Below are 23,074 nucleotides of genomic sequence, written 5' to 3'. Positions count from 1 at the left end.
GACATGATGAGGTGGGATGGCAAGTCTACCTCAGCCCTAGAGGCACGAGTAAGTGAACTGCAAGGAAGAACAATTGCTCAGGGAGGCTCTTCCAGAAAAGCTGCTGCTCCAATTTCCAGTGAGTGGGTCCCCAGACAGAAAAGAAGTGGTGCTGATTTTATTTCTGAGCTTAATAGAGAGACTCTTGATTCAAATTTACAGGAAGCGAGTCGTAAATGCCACGATCAAGACTAGAGGGGCCCTGCCTCCAGGCAGGGGGAGGAAAGGGATAACCGGGCTTACTGGACTGTGTGGATCCGATGGCCTGGCACGTGCGACCCACAGGAGTATAAAGCTGTAGCGGACACCGGCGCACAGGGCACCTTAATGCCATCAAACTATACAGGGGCAGAACCCATCAGCATTGCTGGAGTGACAGGGGGATCCCAAGAGCTCACTGTATTGGAGGCCAAAGTGAGCCTAACCGGGAATGAGTGGCAAAAGCACCCCATTGCGACTGGCCCAGAGGCTCCGTGCATCCTTGGCTTAGACTGTCTCAGGAGAGGGTATTTCAAGGACCCAAAAGGTTACAGATGGGCTTTTGGTGTAGCTGCCTTGGAGACGGAGGAAACTAAACAGCTGTCTGCCTTGCCTGGCCTCTCGAAGGACCCTTCTGTGGTGGGGTTGCTGAAGGTCAAAGAACAACAGGTGCCAATTGCCACAACAGCAGTGCACCGGCGGCAATATTGCACCAACAGAGACTCTCTGATCCCCATTCATAAACTCATTCACCAACTGAGGAGTCATCAGTAAGACCCTCTCACCCTTTAACAGTCCCATATGGCCAGTGCAGAAGTCTAATGGAGAGTGGAGACTTAACAGTAGACTATTGTGGCCTGAATGAAGTCACTCCACCGTTGAGTGCTGCTGTGCCAGACATGCTAGAACTTCAATATGTGAACTGGAGTCAAAGGCAGCTAAGTGGTATGCCACAATTGATATCGCTAATGCATTTTTTTCAATCCCTCTGGCAGGAGAGTGCAGGCCACAGTTTGCTTTCACTTGGAGGGGCGTCCAGTACACCTGGAATTGACTGCTCCAGGGTGGAAACACAGTCCTACCATTTGCCATGGACTGATTCAGACTGTACTGGAACAGGGAGAAGCTCCAGAACGCCTTCAATACATTGATGACATCATTGTGTGTGGCAACACAGCGGAAGAAGTTTTTGAGAAAGGAGAGAAAATAGTCCAAATCCTTCTGAAAGCTGGTTTTGCCATAAAGTAAGGTGAAGGGACCCGCACAAGAGATCCAGTTCTTAGGAATCAAATGGCAAGATGGTCATTGTCAGATTCCAATGGATGTGATCAAGAAGATAGCAGCCATGTCTCCACCAACTAGCAAAAAGCAAACACAAACTTTCTTGGGCGTTGTGGGTTTTTGGAGCATGCATATTCCAAATTACAGTCAGATCGTAAGCCTTCTCTGTCAAGTGACCCGGAAAAAGAATGATTTCAAATGGGGCCCTGAGCAACGACAAGCCTTTGAACAGATTAAATGAGAAGGAGTTCATGCAGTAGCTCTTGGGCCAGTCTGGGCAGGACAAGATGTAAAAAATGTGCTTTACACTGCAGCCGGGGAGAATGGCCCTACCTGGAGCCTTTGGCAGAAATCACCAGGGGAGACCTGAGGTCAACCCCTAGGGTTTTGGAGTCATGGATACAGAGGGTCTGAAGCCCGCTATACTGTAACTGGAAAAGAGGTATTGGCAGCATATGAAGGGGTTTGAGCTGCTTCAGAAGTGGTTGGTACTGAGGCACAGTTGCTCCTGGCACCCCGACTGCCAGTGCTGGGCTGGATGTTCAAAGGAAACGTCCCCTCTACACACCATGCAACTGATGCTACGTGGAGTAAATGGGTTGCACCGATCACCCAGCGGGCCCGAGTAGGAAACCCCAGTCACCCAGGAATCTTGGAAGTGATTATGGAGTGGCCAGAAGGCAAAGATTTTGGATTATCACCAGAGGAGGAGGTGACACGTGCTGAAGAAGCCCCACTTTATAACAAACTGCCAGAAGATGAGAAGCAATATGCCCTGTTCACCGATGGGTCCTGTCGCCTTGTGGGAAAGCACCGGAGATGGAAGGCTGCTGTATGGAGTCCTACATGACAAGTAGCAGAAACTGCTGAAGGAGAAGGTGAATCACGCCAGTTTGCAGAGGTAAAGGCCATCCAGCTGGCCTTAAACATTGCTGAACGGGAAAAGTGGCCAGTGCTCTATCTCTATACTGACTCCTGGATGGTGGCAAATGCCTTGTGGTGCTGGCTGCAGCAGTGGAAGCAAAGCAGCTGGCAGCGCAGAGGCAAACCCATCTGGGCTGCCACATTGTGGCAAGATATTGCTGCCCGGGTAGAGAACCTGGTTGTGAAGGTAGGTCATGTGGATGCTCATGTCCCTAAGAGTCGGGCCACTGAAGAACATCGAAACAACAGGTAGATCAGGCTGCCAAGATTGAAGTGGCTGAGGTGGATCTGGACTGGCAACATAAGGGCGAACTATTTCTAGCTCGGTGGGCCCATGACACCTCAGGCCATCAAGGGAGAGATGCAACATACAGGTGGGCTCGTGATCGAGGGGTGGACTTGACCATGGATGTTATTGCACAGGTTATCCACAAATGTGACACATGCGCTGCAATCAAGCAAGTGAAGCGGGTAAAGCCTCTGTGGTATGGGGGACGATGGCTGAAATATAAATATGGGGAGGCCTGGCAAATTGACTATATCACACTCCCACAAACCTGCCAAGGCAAGCGCCATGTGCTTACAATGGTAGAAACAACGACTGGCTGGCTGGAAACATATCCTGTCCCCCACGCCACTGCCCGGAACACTATCCTGGGTCTCGAAAAACAAGTCCTGTGGTGACATGGCACCCCAGAGAGGATTGAATCAGACAATGGGACTCATTTCCGAAACAGCCTCATAGACATCTGGGCCAAAGAGCGTGGCATTGAGTGGGTGTATCACATCCCCTGTCACGCACCAGCCTCTGGGAAAATTGAACGGTACAATGGACTGTTAAAAACTACACTGAGAGCAATGGGGGGTGGGACATTCAAGCACTGGGATACACATTTAGCAAAAGCCATGTGGTTAGTCAACACGAGGGGATCTGCCAACCGAGCTGGCCCTGCCCAGTCAGAAATCCTACATACTGTGGAAGGGGATAGAGTCCCTGTAGTGCATGCAAAAAGTATGCTGGGCAAAACAGTCTGGGTTCTTCCTGCCTCAGGCAAAGGCAAACCCATTTGTGGGATTGCTTTTGCTTGAGGACCTGGGTGCACTTGGTGGGTGATGCAGGAGGATGGAGAAATCCGATGTGTGCCTCAAGGGGATTTGATTTTGGGCAAAAACAGTCAATGAACTGAATGGCACAATGTGAACTGCTATATAATATTGTGTCACCTCTGTGTTGTATCAATGATATCAGAGTATGAGCCTCCCAACCCATGGAAGATAAACAGTGAAACAAGCCGTGCAGCAGTGATGGAACGATGACTGACTCGGTATGCAGCAACCCAATGCCACACACCATCTCTCCCACCCTGAAAGACTGATAGGGCAGATGGAGCCCAGAGTCATGGACTGGGTGAACTCAATGGACATTTTAATGGACGTTTTACAGGGAGGGTCCATGAACTAAGGGAATGATGTCTGTGTATTATGTTAAAGGATGGGAAGGGGAGTGGTGGTGGTTGGTATGGTTGTATTGCATCGTATGGGACCTGGGCATGGTGTAAAGGGTATGGAATAAGGGGTGGAGAATGTGCTGGTTTTGGCTGAGAAGGGGTTAATTCTCCTCACTGTGGGGGTTGGCTACCTTTGCAGCTTCCCGCGCTCTGCCGCATGGGGTGGGGGGGGCCTGGGAGGGGCAGGGCCGTGGTGGGGGCGGCTGACCCCGACTGGCCAATGGCAGGTTCATTCCATACCACGTGACACCATGACCGGTATATTGGGGGGGGGGCAGTTCACGGCTCGGGAGCGGCGCGGCATCGGGTCAGCGGGTGGCGAGTGGCTGCGGCGTGTGTGGTTTGTTTCGGCGGTTCGTTTTCCCCCCCTCCCCCGGGGCTTTGTGCCTGTCATTGTTCTCCTTTACATTGCATTTCTATTGTTGTTTCTTTTAATTTTAATTATTAAACTGTTCTTATCCCAACCCACAAGCGTTACCCTTCTGACTCTCTCCCCCATCTACTGGTGGGGGAGTGAGCGAGCGACTGTGGGGCTGAGCTGCCGGCTAAACCACGACACCACTTCTGGCAGGGCTGCAGGTACATTTGACTGATCAGTAACATGACTTGTTGGTTTTTCTCTTGCCTGTATTGCTGCATTTTTATACATCCTTCTTAACTTGAAGTGGACAAGACTAGTCGATTCTCTCATCGAGATCTTGGTAGGTAAAAGGCCTTCTATACTACTCAGTCAAGGTCCCAGAGCCCGTTTATATGCCTGTCATCTTTGCCTTGCATAAAGGTTGTATTCAGCTTTGCTCTTTCTGTCCTGAAACCTCCATACTGGTGTTCAGGTTCACTGCGGAAAGGATACTGTAATGGGTGTTCATGACAGTAATGAAAAAGAACTTGCAATTCTTTCCTTAGAAGCTTAAACATTGTTTGGTCACAGCCTGAAAGATCACTTCTTGAAAGACAGGAGCTTTTCAAATGGGCTTCCTGGAATCATAATTGAAAGCAGGCTGCAATATAAGTAGGTCTAATCCAGCATTTCCTGGTGCTTAATGGGAATGTTGCTATAGAAATTTGGACCTCTGAAATAGGCACTCTGGGACTGAAATGCATATGTTCACCTCACGAGTAAGTTTCTGCAGTGTGTTCTTATAACAATTGATTTTTAAGTCTTTGTTGGAGACATCAATGTAGCTTACAAAATAAGGTGTTAACTACATGTTCCCAATGCATAATACTGTACTAATTGGGCTTATTGTATGTAGGGGCATGGCTCTTCTGAAAGAAGATAACTTTGAGGTGCACTTGCTGCCTAGCACTATAGCCAGTCTTCATCTGTAAGAAGCTGTTACATTACCAGTGAATAAAAACTAAGGGATTTAAAAATATTGATTTATACTTACCTATTTAGAAATTTCTGCTCTTGGAATGCTTGTGTGCCCTTCAAGCTGTACTTGAAGTAATTCTATTTAGTTCTTCTCATGGAAGCAGTATGGCCTGAGGAGGAGGGCAGATTTCATTGTGTCCATGCAACATACTGTAAAATGGCAGATGAGGAAGAGAAATAGTTTATTCTCAAAGTGGTTTTGGAATAAGCTCTTCTCAAATGTAGACTTCATGTTTAGTTGATGTAACTGAGTATTTTACTCCCCTACCCCATTATATTTGCAACGACAGAAGAGGATGTAGAAGCAGTGTAATCTCATGATACACAATGCTTGTGAGAACTCAGTTTTTGAAATTCTAGTCCCTAAGTTAACAATGCTAGGGCACTAATGTATGAATTGTACTCCAAGCTGTAATTGGTTCTAACTGGAATGTAGTGTTCAGGATTAGGTTCTTGCTGCTGAAGCATAATGACTGATCTACAGCATCTGTGGTAAGCCTCAAGGGCAGATTGCTGTGCTTGAAGACACTGGGCAGTGTGATACTATAGAGATTGCTTAAACATACAGTAAAAACATGTTAATTTTAGCTATCAGAAGCCCTACTAATGCTGCTGTCCTCACCTTGATCTCTTATTTTTCAGGTTTGTCTCTGACAGGCTTTTGCCAAAGACAGCAGAGAATGTGATCAAAACTTGCTAGAGTTGATGTAAATCCTTCAAGCACTGATAGCTTTGAAGTGATTTATCGCTGTCTGACTGTCCAATAGTCAGAGCAATACTGCCTCTCAAACTCTAGAGCATCTGAAGTATCTGAACCAACTGTACTAAACAACATGGAATCATTAAACATGTTCAAAAATAGGAATGTGAACGTAGCCTGGGTACTGTTGCCTTGGTGCTCCACGCACAGAGCAGGCCTTCTAGATGGCTTAACTATAAGCTTTTAGTTGTAGCTGAAGTTGCTGGATGTCTCTGTGTTTTTCTAGAACACTTCATGTTTTCATAATCAAGCGAATACAGAACTTGAGGAATAACAGCCTGAGTAGGTTGCTGTGGGATGTAGGTGTTCTGAATTGGTCTCTACACAGAAAGATATTGCTATACGGCTGGCTCAGATAACGGCCAGAAGCTGCAGTAGTTTGAGCTAATGTGAGTGCTCACTGCATGAGAAGGTGAAGCTGCAACTGACTACTTAGTGATCAAGGTAACTGCCCAAATGCTAGTTTGATTTCAACTGCCACCCAGCTGAGCATCTCACTGGTGTTTGGCTGTGCTAGGAGAGATGCGCAAGAGTAGAGGAAATGTGGATGTGTGTGTTCATATATTTCTGAAACTTGAAACTGCTGCTGTTGTGCTCTACATAGCTGGACATAGCAGCTTGAAGATCTCTGGTCTGTTAATAATGGATTACACACAAGTGTGGTCTTGGATAACTTTATTTTCTCATTTTGTAGCTGCATATATGGTGAGTGAGTACTTAGGTAGTAACGCAATAAAATATGTAAAATGGACACAGGTACAGGTATATAAAAGAAATGTAAACTCTTAATGTCAACTGATAACTGGATTTTCAGCTTTCGCAGTGTAATGCATCGGTGTATTTAACAGACTCTGACTGCATAGAGACACTTAATACCTGGGCTGTTAAGATAAAATGGGAAACAAGCTATTCAACTTAAATTGTATGGTCACTTAATTCCTCTACAAAGTATGGAAGAAAGTGTTTGTCCAGTGATCTTGGGAAACCTTAAATATAAAGCTCTGCAAGGTGAGGCATGTTCCTCTATGCATCCTGCTTTGGAGTGTTATTCCCCTGCTGTGAACAACCTCCTGCAGCGCGAGGGCACTGAGGCAGGAAGCAGGTAGGACACAATCTAAAAGCAATTCTTCCTGACTAACAGGCAGTGGACCAGATCTGTTACAGCACCCGTAACATCAGCTCAGAGGGCTGAAAACATAATGCTGTAGTAGAACAGCTGAAGTACAGGGAGATCAGGTGACTTCCGGAGGATGTGGCAGAGCGTGCCTCGTGGCTATAGTTAGCATGCTCGAATTATGTAGATGCAGTGCTCTATGATGAGGGTAATATCTTGTCTCCAAGTTAATCCTATATCTTTTTAATATGATCATGAATATTAGGTTTTCCTGTAAAACCATGTCGTGGATTCTAGTGTACTAGAAGACTAAGCAGGAGGACAGCTGCTATCAGATGTATACGTTTCATTCAATGTTGCAGAATTGGAAAATGAACAGTATATGCTAAATGCTGCGTTTCTTGGGTTGTAGGAGTAAGTGGTCTTCTCAGGGTAGACTTTATAGCATCTCACACCAATTGTATTGTTTTCCAGAATTCAATGGCCAGGTCAAATATGCAGTGTTTTGTGAAGAAACTGATATACCTGTTAATGTTCTCGGTAATGACTCTGTGTACATCAATTAGAAGTGTTCAGTATGTGACTAAAATATTCAGGCTTATCATGAATCTACATACACTGATCTTGTTTGGCTACAGAGCTTCAATACTAGGGCCAGGCACTACTGGGAGACTTCTCATCTAACTCGAGGATGTATAAACTCAGGCTAGTTTTGAAATCATGGTGCAAATGCTATTTGAATTTCTGCTAGCCTTTAGCCCAGAAAAGCAATTGCAGGGGTCTTGTGTAATAAAGTCACATGTAACATGTGCCTGGATTTCAAGCTGTTGAACATCTGAAGTCCTGTATCAAGTCAGAGCATGCTTCTGAACAGCTAGTTGTCATTTCACTTAAGAGAAATATGGCACAGCTGCACTTATTCCTGCATTTTGATACATGGTTGGTGCTGTAAAGAGCTATTTTTCCCTGTAGCAGAAGCTGGGAAGGCAGCAGATTTATACTCCACTTGTCAGGAGGTGGAAGAAAATGGAGTCCCTAACTTCTTGACTTGGTTCATTACGGCAGTCCTGGAAGCTGTAACTGTAATTTCTAGGCATCTAAAGCTATTTGGTGGTCTCATCTTGGTGCTGTGTGAATTCAGCTGGGCTGTCTATACTTTGCAATTGATGTTTGCAGGTGTCTAAAGGATCAGTGCCTCCTTCCTCAGACCTGTTGTTTGTTATCTAGCCCAATGCCTGCTCCTTGCTGCCTTTCCTTCAGGGAGACAGCTGGTATTGTGGATGATACACCAAACTAGTCTTAAATAGGCTCATGTTGTAATCAGGCAGGGTGTTATAAAGTATTCTAGCTACAGTGTAGGCTGGGAGTCTAATGCTGCAAATCCCCCTATTAATACTTCTGTAGAATGTGTACTGCATCAAATCCAGTTAGAAGATGAAAATTGTCTTAGTGGAGTATAAAGTACATAGAGCACTTGTTACTTCAACAAGCAATGGCAGATTTCATAATGTTTGGATCTGCAAGCCTACTTAACTTTTAGATGCTCTTGGATTTGGTGACTTCCAGAAGCCTGGATAACAGTGCTTTAGGGGTTGCATGTGCTACCCGCAAAAGTAGCATATAAAACCCCTAACTACTTCCAAGTTGGGTTATTCTTGGAAAGACTCAGAGGAATTTCTGGGAAGAATGATGTAATTACAACTTCAGAATATCTCTTTCTAGACTCTTGTTATATTTTGGTTTAGTTGTCGTTAAGCTACCTGGAACAGTTGATCCTATTCTTCCCCAGCCCGTACAAACTAGTAACTAATCTTGTTTTGAAATGCCAGTCCTTTGAAGTCTCTTAAATACTTTAAAATTGCTGTTCATCCTGGAGTTGTAATATGGAGAATGCTTTAAGCACTGAGCAGAACTGCTGGCTGTATAATTTTCCTTCTCCCCATATGCCTGCCTAGTCCTGAGCTCTACAGTGCTGGTCTGTTAGGTTCCCATTTCTCTCTCCTTACCGGGGACTTGAACAAAGGAGTGGGGAGGCCTGCTGAGCTCCGCCTTCTAAATGCAAGAGGTGGGAGTTCCTGTTCTGCAGCATCGCCAACTCAAGAGTTCTTTACTACTTAAACAAAACAATTTTACCTTTGTGTAATAGTAAATCAACCACAGTAGCTTTTGTATTCTGTATCAGCTGCAAGGATTAATAAAAGAAGCCTTTATATGTCTGCTCTAGTTCCTTGTGAGGTAGCAGAAGGACCAGAAGAGATGCAGCTTCTTCCCTGCAGTGATCTGAGCCCTGGAATATTTCTGCCTTATGGAAGAAGACACAATAGCTGTTTGGTGGGTTGGGTTTGGGTCATATGTTGCCTGCATACATATCAAATTCTTCCTCTGCAAGATGAGCAAGGGATGGAAGAATGTTTTGCTTGGCCTCCAGGCTTATCTGGTTTTGCTATTATCTGATGTAACAGTAGTCAAACCAATAAATTGCTGCCTTCTCTGTTAAATACGAGATTGTCTGCGTGAAAGGATAGGATCTCACTATTTTGTGTTTGTTTTCCTTCCCATATACAACACAGCTATCTTGTCTTTACCTGTTCCCCATCCTCAGAAATGAATGCTCATGTTGGATGCTTAGCAGGTTTTTCAGAAGTGTCCTTATATTTCATGAATTTGAGTTTGCTTGCTACCTTGCTGTGTAAGGTTCCTGATGCCCCTCTTCCTTCCTACAGAACTTGTCTTGCTTACCTCCATCCAACATACCATGATGTATATTTGACAGCTTTGTAGCTTGGCTCCTAAATTTTCTGAATTTTGTGGCCTTCTCACATGACCTTAGTATGTGGATTGTGAGTTTGGTACTGTTGTCCTCATTGAGTGAGCAAATATCTTTTCTTGTCCTTAAACAACTTTTCTTCACCTCACCCAGACTTCTGTCATGATGTGTCTTGAGCCAACCATGTCATCTTTCTGGCTCTCACATTACCTTATGTGCTTACCATTGCTATGACCAATTCGTTGGACAAGGAAATAATGAGAACAGGTGCTGGCAGGGTTTTGTTGCGCTCTCAAGCTGCAGAAAGTCAGAGGGGGCAGGTGTGTTCTGCAGTAGCAGTGCCAGTCATGCTTCTCTTTGCCTGCCTGTGAGCTAAGCGTGGGGCTAAAAGGACAAGTCAAGATCATGTGTGTAGTGAGACTTCCTAAGTACTCCATACTCTTGGGGATTGCCCTCAGGATTAAAAGTTTAACTCTTCATCTGTGAATTTTCCTAGTCCTCTGTTGAATCATATAGCCTGCACCCAGGTGTGCCACAGCTTCGTGAAATGTGGAGTGCAGAACCATTACCCTCTGGTAGGAGCTGCCCGTGGTGTCAAACTTTCTGGAATCCACCAGGAATTAATAAGATGCTGGGTAAATGATCACTGTTGCCCTCTGTCATGCATTTAATGAGCCACAATATGCTTATCCTATGAGTTTAATTCTCCCATTTTTAGTCCATTTTTGCATTTGGACTTTAGAGAATCCTGTAACAGAATTCTAAATTTAAGTATGCCTTGTTGGCAAAACATTAATTTGGCTGAGTGTCCCCAGTTCTTTTGCGGTAAGAACAGTTGGTGATCACTCCTTAGTTCTCTTCATGCTGTTCATGACTTTTTGGACCTCTCAAATACCTGTAACTTATCTTTACTCCTCTCTTCTATCCAGCTGAAAAGTCTTAAATTTATGCTTGTGTGGAAGCTGTTCCAATCTCAACTCTTCTCATTGCTCACAGAAAGTAATTTTAAGTATAATACCCATTTTGAACTGAAGTGACAGGGGACTGACCCTGGTGTTCACAAAGGAGGCAAATGCTAGGGTTTTTAAGTGGTATGGTAATGTTCCCTGCTTTAATCTTTGTCTCTTGTAAAAATTCTTCAGTGTCTTTTGGCCTTTTTGGTGATGCTGAGTAGTGAGTTGCTGTTTTTCAAGAAATGTCTGAAAACCCGCCCCACCCTCGGGTTAGAGAGATCTGATTTAGACTTGTTTCTGTGAGCATTTCAACACCATGTTGTGTCACCTAGTTCATTGCTTGTATTGGTATATTAATAGGTTGCTGAATTAGAAAAAGTGCTGTCTGAGTTCTGTTTGGTAGTACAGCCATGATTTAGACATTTCTTTCAAGACCAGTGCTGGAGCCTGTTTTATCACATTGCTAATGACTTCTTCAAGGTTTTAGTTTCCAAGAAAACTTTGCATGCATGCAGGCAATTAGGATATCGCCAGTTGATGGACACTTGGAAAAATAATAGGGTTTTAGAAACCTATATTAATAGTGTTGGGATTGTTGTTAGTTTTTGTACTTCAGTATTTTGCTCTAGAAATGCACTGTAGATCTGCTTAGGAGTCTCATTTCTTCCTGATAAACTATATGCTTTGAAGATATTTTTTTAAGTGACACAGCACTGTGTGGTCTTTCTTAGTCTTAATTGTGCAGTACTGAGGTGCGTTTATTTCTTGATAATCATACATGTGGGATTTTGGCAACTTTGCCAAGATCAAGATGGGCAATGTTCTTGACTAGGGGTTTGTGCTTCCCTATATGGCAAGGCATTATAAAGGCCTTTCAAAGGCAGCACCATAGTCTTTTATCAATGCATCTTTTCCACCTTTGCTGAAAAGCTCTGGAAAGTTTTATTATTTTTCACAGTGAGTGTTTAGGAACATTGTTTGGACTGCTTAAAAATACGCTATCTTGCAATTGTGCTTTCTAATTAAAGATATTCTTGTTAGTGGTGAAAAGCCTCACTTATGCTGACAAATACAATGTTTTTTTTGTTTTGGAAGACTTTTTTCTTTTTAAACTTAAAGGCATTTTTTGTGTGCTCTCAAAAAACATGATTCTGCAAGTAGCCTGTGGCATCACTTACAAACTTACAAGCAAGTTCCCAGCAATAGGGTGTTTAGGCAGATCTGCCTGGGGCTCTTGCAAAGGGTAACACAGTGAACTAGCTATGAATTCCTCTGCTGAAACCAGAAAAGCAGTGGCGCAGAACTCTTCCCCGCTACTGAGTCCTTAGAGACATCTCTGGCAGGTCCCATATTAATGCTGATTTGGGTAGATTTACTAAGGCGATATTGCCCTTAGTGAGTCAGTAATTTAATGTAAACTGAGTGCAAAGTCTTGTAATTCAGATTTCAAGTGTTGCATATTTTTGAGTTGCTCCATGTTGTAATGTTCTTTTGTTTTCTTATTAGTTTATCTTCTTTTGTAATCATAGCTTTAGGTTTAGTGAATAAGTTTTTTTGAGATCAGGACCATGCATCGTTGACAGCATGCTTAGGCAGTATTTAAGTAATTCAGTTAAATAAAGGACATATTTACGCTATTATCAGTTTCCTCTTCATGTGAGCGGGAACTAGGTGTCTTAATGTGCTACATGCTTACATGTTAATGTTGTACAGACTAAGTCTCTGATAAATGGTGGCATTTCTGACGAACTACATCATGCAAAGTTAGGAACCAAGTACTTGCTATTGAGATGCGTTTCGTGCTTTGCAGATACTGTGGTGTTAGGTGGCTACAAGGCACTTTCATTTTATTTCTCTGAAAACAGAAAGAGTCTTTGTTCTGGAAGGCAACTAATAAGGGTAAACATAGTATCTCTGTCTGAGACAGCTAGGAAGACTTTTACCTCAGTTCTGAGGTGTTCTTTTTCCACAAAGTAGCTTCATTTCAACAAATTAGAATACAAACAGGTAGTGTAGGACTGCAACAGATGGTCCATTAAGTTAGCAGAACCAGTAGTGAGCCCTCTGTGAGTATAGATAGCAAGGTAATCTCAGATAGTTCTGCCACACCTAGTGTCTGGTCAAAAGGTTTGTATGGAGTAGTCAAAATGTTGCAGAGTTCATATTGCTGTTTGCTTTCTCCTCTTGGATTAGCATTTAGGTCTGCCTTTCACTATGGCTGTGGAAAAACTTGCCTGAGATAAGGCTTGCTTTTTAAGTAGTTGTTAATAAAGTTCTTGAGCTGTTGAGAAGCATGGCTGGGAGCAGAGAAAATTGTCATCTTTGTTCCCTTTAGCTTAGGGGAAAAAGAGAAAAAGCAGGAAACATGATAAAAGAAAGTACAATTCTGCATAATGCAAACTTGTTCTTTGATTTAATCCAACATATTTTTGAAGAAGGGACTTTTCAGAATACTGCTAAATAATTTTAATTTTCTGTGGATAAGAATATCTAAATTACACTAACAGGTTGTAAATTCATCAAGAATGTATGTCTTAATGACTGGCTTATGCAGTAAAATTGATTTCCTGAGCCGATGTCAAAGGTACTTGATTTTGTAATTTTTCTCTATTGTATTTCCTGTGGCAGGATGCAAGATTAGTCTGGTCTATCATTTTGTCCTTTAAATGCATAGGCACAGTACTAGTATTAATTTATGTTTTACAAATGCAGCAATCTAATTGCAGATCTAGAATGTGTGCCTTCCATGTCTCCGCTGCCAGGCTGAAGCCTGTCCTCTAAGACATTGAAATGATGGTGATTGCTGTTGCACAATGATTTACAGACGAAAAAGGTGCGAAGTTGCTGGATTCAGGAGTCACAGACTTTAAATGTAATTTTGAACTCCGACTCTGTCTTTCTTGTAAAAGCAGATTGAATGCCAGGATGCCTTGGAAGCAGCTGCTCGGGCAGAGGGCCTGCCGCTGGACACCTCCGTGCATTCCCAGCTGAGAATGCTGGATGAAGAGCATCAAAAGGGCAAATACCACCATGGCCTGAATGTGCTGAAACCCATACGGACTACTTCCAAGTAAGTCTTTAGGCTACAAAAGAACTGATACAGCATTTGCTTCTCAAACCAGTGTCGTGGTTTAGCCGGCAGCTCAGCCCCACACAGCCGCTCGCTCACTCCCCCACCGGTAGATGGGGGAGAGACTCAGAAGGGTAACGCTCGTGGGTTGCGATAAGAACAGTTTAATAATTAAAATTAAAAGAAACAACAGTAGAAATGCAATGTAAAGGAGAACAACGAGAGGCGCAAAGCCCCGGGGGAGGGGGAAGGGAGGGCAGAGGGGGAACGAACCGCCGGGACAAACCCCACACGCCGCAGCCCCCCGCCGACCCGAGGCCGCGCCGCCCCCGCGCTGCCACTGCCCCCCCTCAATACACTGGCCATGGTGTCACATGGTATGGAATGAACCTGCCATTGGCCAGTCGGGGTCAGCCGCCCCCGCCATGGCCCTGCCCCTCCCAGCCTCCCCCCCCTGCCCCCCACGCGGCAGGGCGCGGGAAGCTGGAAAGGTAGCCGACCCCCACAGTGAGGAGAATTAACCCCTTCTCAGCCAAAACCAGCACCACCAGTTACAAAGGAGGATTGCAACTGTAGATCTGCTGACTGATACTGAAAGCATCAGAATTTGTTTAGCAAGTATGACTGGCATGAGCCATTTGGTACTCTGAGTACTTTCAGTGAGAGGAGGCTTTTTCTCAGGGATTTACAGTTCTGTTTCCTTTTCCATTTTTTTGCGATTTTATTTTTTTTGTCTTTTAGACACCAGCACCCTGTTGATAATGCTGGGCTTTTCTCCTGCATGACCTTCTCCTGGCTCACTCCTTTGGCCCACAGAGCATACAAGAAAGGGGAGTTGTTTATGGATGATGTATGGTCTTTATCAAGGCATGAGTCTTCAGATGTCAATTGTAGAAGGTAGAGACATCTTGTTCCATATTTTCTAGATTCCTTTTTTGTATGTTAGTTCCCAGGCAATGATATAGTATTGCCCTAGAAAAGCAGCACTGACATTTTATTCTGCCTTTCTCAGAATAGTGGAATTTAGTTTTATCCTTCGTTTACGGCTTCCTCCTGCTGCACTGTTTCTGTACTATTGCCTATTTCAGTGAACTTAAAGGATTCTGTCTCCAGGAGTGTATTGCAATTATTTTTCTGATTTTCCATGTTTTTAAATTATTTTTTTATTAAAATGAAGTTCTTTCTCAAGACTACGCTGAAAAAAATCTTGTGCTAAAATAATACGTAATACTGACAGCAGCAAGGTTATTTGATTGAATATGGGTCAGATCTTGCAATTGGGCTAATATTTATGGCTAATGAGAATTTTTGTCAGGTTTTGACTCCAAAACTCTTCTGTCAGATCAGCAAGGAAAGGCTGTGACAAGTCAGTATATTAAGATTGCCAAATAGACTCCAGGCAAAGCAAAAGGCATTGTGTTTTTCATCCCTGTCTTCTGTAGAAGTAATACAACATAGATATTTGAAGAGGCAGATATTTCTCTTTACCTCACAGAATGTACCCTGTATTTATTTCTCCTGATATATAGCATTTTTTGTTGCTCTGAGCTAGAAAGTGCTTGGTATTTTCACAAAGAAGTACCTGTGAGATTGTACCTTCTCTAATGGTGAAAAATTTATAATATGAGGCTTCTGTATTTATTAGGCTGGAGAGATTGTGGCAGGAAGAACTGAAAGAGAGTGGGCCTGATGATGCTTCTCTCCGGAGGGTTGTGTGGATTTTCTGCCGAACCAGGCTCATCATTTCCATAGTGTGTCTGATGATCACGCAGCTCGCAGGTTTTAGTGGACCAGTAAGTAATATCCATCCTTTTTTTAACAACCCCAGAGGGCTCCATCTCATGGCCAGCTGTAAAATATGAAGGTTTCATTGCAGAATCGCTTAAATGTTTTGATTAGCTAGAAATTTTGGGGCAAAATTCCAAATTGGTTCAAGAGTCCAAGATAGGTTTCTTACAGCTGGTGGATCAGTTGCTGAATGCTGAGGCAAGTTCTTGGAAAAGGGAGGGGGAGTTTAGGTGTCTTGGAGGAAATGCATACTTGTTTTCTCTCTTTGGTTTAGAGTATAGTTCAAAGTTTTTTTCCTTAACTGGTATGTGGTCTTTTTGCGTAAAATTCTTATGTGCAGGTGTTTCACTTGTTTTCTTTTTGTTTTTGCAATTCTGTAAATTTATCTTGGAATAAAATTCAGTCTGCTAAAACACTAATCTTAGATTATTGGCATTAATAGCACAGTCTTCAAGAAGTGGAATGAAACAATTTTATTAGACTACTACTTAAAAACTTATGTGAGCAGGTCTCAAGAAGTCTGTGGGTATAGTCTTCACTGATCCTACAGAGAATGGTCAGACAGGTTTCATGTAGAAGTTTTAGAGTGCGCTTATTGCCTCTAGGAACTGCTGCTGTTTGTTGCTATGGGTCGTAATGAAGATAACGTATGGGACTTGACATTCACACCATTTTTTGTCACCTGTTTGTTGCACATGCTGTGCAGATTTACAGTTGAAACTTTGACTAAATTTATTCTCTACACATTTCCCTTGAGGAGTAGGAGCAGTATTACTGCTAGTAGTACACGTTTCAGTGTGCTGGTAAGCTGAAGGTTCATTTCTTGGGTAAGTACACTTGGGTGCACTGTTAGGTGAAATGTCTTTTTAAAATGTTTTCCTGCTTTTAAATGACTTATCAAAATGATGTTCTGTTTTTTAAGCCTTTTTAAAGTTTGCCTTGTTTCATGTAATATGAATAACAATAAGTGTTTCTGTGGTATTGTTTTCTTGGTAATTTATAGTAGCTTGTATCATAAAATATATGAACGTACTTCGGTAATTAACATTAAATCATGATTAAGGTTTTAACAGCACTAGCTTTCCCCAAGAAGAGCTTCTGTCATTGTTTCACTACAGGGCTTAGTAGCTGCTTTTATCTTTAGCAAAGAACTTGCAGCAGGGTTGCCCCTAATTTCTGTAGTGTAATTTTCTCAATTTGTCTCAGCAAAACTGCTGAAGGGGAAGGAGAAAACCAAACCAACTTGACTAGGCTGGGGGCTACCACTGCAGTTGATGCTCAATTTGGGTAATTTAAAATTATCTACAGACATTTGCCCATTTACAGGCAAACTTATTAATTTCTCTGAATAAGGAACAATTCCTTTTTGGTGCCATCATTTGGCATGAAAAATAAGTCTTTACCATCCCTCCTCCCTGTTCTTAAAAATGGCATGCCTCATAAGTATGCCTGCTGTCTCCTCAGAAGTATCAGTGCTTTCTTGTATTGTTACACCCTTTCAGCCACCTGAAGGTGAAAAGGGAGATCAGGAAAAGCACTGGACTTGACCTCATGCATTGGTGAAAATTATAAAAATGGAGTTAAACACTACATTAAACCTCAAAAATTTTAATTGAATGTCTGTGACCTTGAAATGCCAGGCAATAGCTGTGGCTTTGCTAGTGAGCATTGTAATGGTTATAACTGGAAAGGAGTTGTTGCAGACTTTCCGTGTAGGGTTTTTTATATCAGGTAGATCCTTCAAGGGTCTTCCTTTTTTTTTAAATTTTGATAAATTCTGCATCTGGCACAGTATCCAAACCCATAATCTGGTGAGACAGCTGCATGTGTCAGACTGCCTTGTAACAACCATCAGAATGTGCTAGTATAGGTGAGATACTGTCTATCTCCAGTGAATATTTGCTGCCATTTGATCAGCTACCAAAACTTTCCAGTTTGAGTTGAGGAGCAAAGAAGTTTTTTGATTACTAAACATAATCAGTTTAACTCCAGGTCTGAACAATGTACCTCTTTGCAACTGTTCAGAGCTATTCTTCCTGTTTGGGAGATGGGGAATCTTGCTATCTTAGTGGAGTACAGCTTGACAGTTTGGTCAGTTATTGGAGGGGGGAGTGGTAAGCTATTGGAGGTAAGTTTCCTGATTTCCCAGTTGGCTCCAGTTGCAGCCTGCCCTGTGCTGTCGCACGCTGGCTGCAGCAGGGACGCCAGCACTGCAGTGGGACCAGTGACAGAAGCTGTTCTTTAGAATTTTCAGGATGGCTGTTTTCTGCGTCAGAACGAGACAGTCCTGCTGGGCAGAGCCAACGTCAGGAGCAAAGGTAAGGTAATGTTTATTCAATGGGAATGCTTAAAGAAGGCTGAGCCGCTAGTACCAGCTACTACGGTAATAGTCACAGGAGTTCCTTTTTCTCTGTTAGCTTAAGTTTTAGTTTTTGTACTGTAACTTTCTTGTTTCGTAAATAACTTTGTGCTGGATTCTTGTCATTAAACTAGTTTGAATTCCAATAGTATGTTTTCAGATGTAAATGTTAATTCTGTGTGGCTTTTTTCCCCTCCCTTTTCAAAACTCTTTAATCTACTGTTTCCTCTTTTCTTTCTTCTGGGGGAAAAAAAAAAGGGGGTGTAATGTAAACTGGTCTCTATTTCATCATGGGAGATGCTGAAACTGTAAAATAGTGCTGAAAAATTGCACTAAAAGGTTTTGGGAGGAATGAGACCCCAGGAAACATCTGCTATCTTTATACATCCTCTCTTTGAGACTTTCAGCAATGCTTTGGTGTGCGAGAAAATGCTTGCAGTCTGCGACCATGCTGAGTTACAGCTCGTGAGGAAAAGGGGGAATTTTCACCCCAATTGCTCAGTGACTCAGTTGCATATGTTGAATACTGGAAAAGGAAGTCAGTAATCTCCTTAACTGCAAACCAACTGTATGCAGTTGTGGTCCAAACAGTCAATGTAAAACTAAATCGAAGTAAGGAGAAAGTTGGAATGCAATAAATCTGTGAATGTGAGCTCCTCACATTTGTTCAGGGATTGATATGTAATTTTTCTTAGTGGCCATTCTAGAACCTGATGGACATCTGGCTTTAATTCACACCTGTGAAAAAGAGCAAAATTACTTACAGCATGTTTCCTTGGTTCTGACATGCAGAGTTACTTTCCTCAGAACAGATGAATTTGATCTCCGTTTTTTTCTGTTATTTGGTGCTGGGCTATAGCTATCAAATACCTTTGCTGAAGTAGTGGGGTTTTGTTTTTCCTCTCTCTTCAAACTATACAGAACTCTTATTTGCAAAACCTGATTTAGCCAAGAGGACTTCAACGGACTATGATGTGGAAGGCTTCTCAAATATTTCCTTTGGTCTCAGATTTTTTTTTATTGTGAGCAAAGGTAATTCTCAGCTCTGTACTAGCATATCACAAGCACCAGTATCTTACACCATCATTTGTTGAAAAGCTCTCTTTTGCTGTCTGTGAAGCCTTACTGTAGGATACTTTTTAAACCAAATTTCAGAATTTGTGCAACCTCAGAAGCCTCCTCTGACACCTGCAAGTTTGGCTTCTTTTGGACTTCATGAACAAATACTGTTCTGTTTTTGTATCTTTATAATTTTGTGTGTAGTTACAAATCTAGTTTGTTAGAGGCTAAGACTGGCTGTTAGATATTAGTCTTTTAAAATTATCCTGTATGTGCAGATTGTATGTTCATACAATGCTCTACCTGTTGTACAGTGTTTTTGAGATGTTACTATTTAAGATGGCACTTTATTTCAAATAAAAGACTTGTTCCACAGTCAGTAGTACTTAATATTGCTGGTGATTGAGTTGTGTGATGTTATGTTGTGCCGTTGGACCACAAAGAGCTGGAGGTGGGAATCGATGGTTATGGGGGCTGTCATCTTTCTGCAGGTGATGTTTGTGATTCCTGAGGTAAAGTGTTTATATTTTTGGGGGGCGAGGGTATGGGGAGGGATCAAATGGTTAATTTTTTTGTTTGTTTGTTTTTCTCCCCTGTCCCCAATGATTTGTGGTATTGCGTACCTTGTGCTTTCTGCTTGTTTTTTTCTTTACTATTAAACTGCTGATGTTTATTTCCAGGAATGTTTTGCAAATGTCCTTCTCACTCTTCCCCTCTACAACTGTAGGTACATTGTTCCTTTTTATCAAATAAGCACGTTTGAAGCAAACCAAAGATAAAATAAAAAAGGTCTTAATGTCACGTAAAGGAATGTTTCTTAATGTGCGCAGATGTATAAGTAGTGACTATATTTTAAAACTCTTCTATATGATAATGCATTGCTTTCAGCTAACTGACAGATTTATGTTAAGTTAGAAGACACGGAGGATTAGAAGCGTGCTGCGAGGAATATGGTTCCAAATTAAACTCTCTTTACTTACTAAATTTGACTCAGTGCTTGGCTCTCAGCAGGGCTTTGTGTTACAGTACTTCTTGTATTGACACCTTTTATTTCTAGAAGGAAGATGCTTTCTATTTCAAACAGCTCTTTTAAAAGCAAAGTAGCCTACTTATTTCTAACTTAACATAAAGTTGTTGCATGGTCTTCTGGGGTGATGGGGTGTTCATGCAAGCTTGCATTTCTTCCTGTAGGCATTTGTTGTGAAACATCTTTTGGAGTATACCCAACAGAGTGAGCCCAACCTGCAGTACAGCTTGTTTTTAGTTTTTGGCATCTTTATGACGGAAATAGTGCGATCTTGGTCCCTTGCGCTAACGTGGGCTTTGAATTACCGCACGGGGGTTAGACTACGTGGAGCTATCTTGACAATGGCGTTTAAGAAAATTCTTAAGCTGAAGAACATAAAGGAGAAGTCTCTTGGAGAGGTAAGCTGTAGTATCATTTTGGAAATTCTGGCGTGAAAAGGGATATGCAATATAATATACTCCTTTGAGAATGAGCTGTGCCTTAAATATAAATAATCTGTTATGTGTATTTTTCAGCTCATAAATGTATGTTCCAATGATGGTCAAAGGATGTTTGAAGCTGCAGCAGTTGGCAGTTTGTTGGCTGGGGGCCCTATTGTGGCCATCTTAGGAATGGTTTATAATGTGATTATTCTGGGTCCAACAGGCTTCTTGGGCTCAGCTGTCTTCATCCTTTTCTACCCAGCAATGGTGAGTTTGAAAGAGTTAAGACTCGCTTTATTTTTATTAGGTCAGACATATATATAGTTCTGAATAGAAGGTGTTGAAATGTGCTAGATTTAGCCTGTTCATGGGGTTGCATGTTACCAAAGGTGTTTCTAAAGATGGTGTATGAAGCAGAAGTTTAGAAACAGGAAGCTCAAAATGATAAAAAAGAGAAAATGGAAATAGGAAAGCTGGTAGATTTCACTGAGATAAATATGCATAAATTAAACTGCAGCATGTTCAGGTGCTTGTGGTTGAGGCCTCCAGCTTGTGTACAGGAGCTCAGTGTTGCCTGAGGACGTTGCTCTTGATTTCACAGAAGATGTTGAAAAGCACTGCATCTGGGAGAAGGTGTTCTGGATTGGTTACTCTTGCCTCTACTTCTGCTGAGCTGTGAAATAGGCTTGTTGGGCCAAAATCTTCTTGCCTCAAATGCCCTGCAAGGCTGCTGAGGACTTGTGTCTGTATTCATAATACAAATTTTAAAAGGCTTGTGGGCTCAATACTGTGAGGTCCACTCTAGTCCAATTTATCTGGCCAACAGTAAGGAGTAAGATATAATTACCATTATATTTTAAAGAGGGGAATGAGGAGTGCAGTTTGATCATATTTTCCAGTTCTTTTCAGCAGTCCTTCTCTATTGGTGGGGACTCCAAAAGAGCTTGCAGGAGTATGAAGAAGGGCAAGGAGCTGAAAACTTCCTAAAGTAGTGTGTTGGTTTTGAATTTCAGTCCAGGAATGGGATGAATGTAGGAGTAGCAGATACTTAGAAACACATGAACAATTATTTGTTTTTAGATTAGCTTAGTAAAAACGTTAAAACTGTTTTACCACCTTCATAGAACTGGCATGTGGTAGAAATTGATCTGGCTGTGCGAAGTCCAGCTCCCTCTTGTCTTATGGGACCATGTTAAAAGGTTGGCTAAAACAGGTTATACTACTAACTTGCTGTGATGGTCAATTTGTGTCTTTAGGTTAATGTGCTTGTAGTCTTTGTGTTTCAGAAACTTTAACAAATCTGGTACTATTCAGTGTTGTGCACCTTTGTTCTCACAATTTTTTTTTTTTTTGAAACTTGCTATTGTGAGTCCAATGCAGATGGGGTGGGAGGACATGAATAGTATTTCCAGCCTGACTTTTATGTTAGAATAACAGTTGCTTTGCCCCATCCCTGAATCCCTTTTTCAGGTTCAAAATTAGCTTTCTCTGGTAACTAGGAGTTCAATGTACTTGTTCTTCCTGAGTTGCCATTAATGTTGCCTGGTGTTACCTTCTGTTTCAGATGTTTGTATCACGCCTCACAGCTTATTTCAGAAGAAAATGTGTATCAACAACAGATGAGCGTGTACAAAAGATGAATGAAGTTCTTAATTACATTAAGTTCATTAAAATGTATGCCTGGGTCAAACCATTTTCTCAGAATGTTCAAAGTGAGTTCACACAACTTGTAAATGTTTCCTTTTGTGCAGATGTCCCATTGGTTAGTATCCTGGTGCATCCTCCTAGCTTGATACCATAGATGTTGATGTACATGCAGTGTAATAATACTTCTATACTTCAGGCTTCCTGTTGTTATGCGTGATGGGTTGGGCAACAGACCTGCTTCTAAAGTTTCACCTTCCAGCATAATGATGTTTGTGGCTTGCCACTAATCTTAAACTTTTAACTTCTGTTCCATTTTTTTTTTAATAACTTAATAAACGTGCTAGCTGCTCTATTTTAAAATAAAGTAGAAAGACCTCTATCCTTAGGGAAATTTACAGACCGTTATCGTTTGCTCCTCCATAACTGTGGTCTTTATAAGAAGGTATATAATGTGATAAATGCTAAAGCATAGAGTTTGGCCTCTCTTACTCAGTGTTTTTAGTGCTATGATAGTGTCTTATTGTGTAAGTACCCCCCAAATCATACTTAATGTGGTGCTCCTATTTATATTTCTAGAAATTCGTGAGGAAGAACGTAAAATCTTAGAGCGTGCGGGCTACTTCCAGAGCATCACTGTGGGTGTGGCTCCCATAGTTGTAGTCATCGCCAGCGTGGTGACCTTTTCTGTCCATATGATCCTTGGCTACGATCTTACAGCAGCTCAGGTAACTTACTGCAGTGTTGAAAGTACTCTTTACAATATTGCTACAGGAGCTGTTCTGCTAAGCCATTTTCCTTCATCATATTCATTGCTTTGTGGCTGTGCCTGTGTGACCAGGCTGTAGCCTTACTCTCAGAAGTGAACATCTGATGGGTGTGATGGCAGCAGGTGTAGTCTTTTATTTTGCACAAAAAGCTCTTGGTGCTGTTTCAGCCCTGATCTTCCCAGAACAAGTTCTGAGCTGAATGTGAACGAGCATCCCTGTCTGCTCTTCAGAT

At 42.2% G+C, this 23,074-nt stretch overlaps 1 protein-coding gene across 7 annotated transcripts in view; it reads left to right on the top strand.

Annotated features, from left to right (window-relative positions):
* Positions 1 to 23,074, top strand: part of ABCC5 (ATP binding cassette subfamily C member 5) — a 78,527-nt gene that overhangs the window by 6,784 nt on the left and 48,669 nt on the right. For 4 of the 7 annotated variants that reach the window (XR_012661535.1, XM_075099116.1, XM_075099113.1 and 1 more), the window contains exons 3-9: positions 13,613 to 13,773; positions 14,515 to 14,670; positions 15,419 to 15,566; positions 20,171 to 20,404; positions 20,522 to 20,695; positions 21,993 to 22,140; positions 22,652 to 22,800. Coding sequence is in view for 6 of the 7 variants with exons in the window: in XM_075099116.1 (XP_074955217.1) it covers positions 13,613 to 13,773; positions 14,515 to 14,670; positions 15,419 to 15,566; positions 20,171 to 20,404; positions 20,522 to 20,695; positions 21,993 to 22,140; positions 22,652 to 22,800 (1,170 nt within the window). In the remaining variant the exon portion in view is untranslated. Of the gene's footprint in view, positions 1 to 13,612; positions 13,774 to 14,514; positions 14,671 to 15,418; positions 15,567 to 18,625; positions 19,707 to 20,170; positions 20,405 to 20,521; positions 20,696 to 21,992; positions 22,141 to 22,651; positions 22,801 to 23,074 lie in introns of those variants that run through there. The other 3 variants (XM_075099115.1, XM_075099118.1, XM_075099117.1) reach the window with 3 other exon arrangements.

The sequence above is a fragment of the Phalacrocorax aristotelis genome, chromosome 7 (assembly GCF_949628215.1).
Source record: "Phalacrocorax aristotelis chromosome 7, bGulAri2.1, whole genome shotgun sequence".
Classification (NCBI taxonomy): domain Eukaryota; kingdom Metazoa; phylum Chordata; class Aves; order Suliformes; family Phalacrocoracidae; genus Phalacrocorax; species Phalacrocorax aristotelis.
This window is presented reverse-complemented; position numbering and strand designations above follow the sequence as displayed.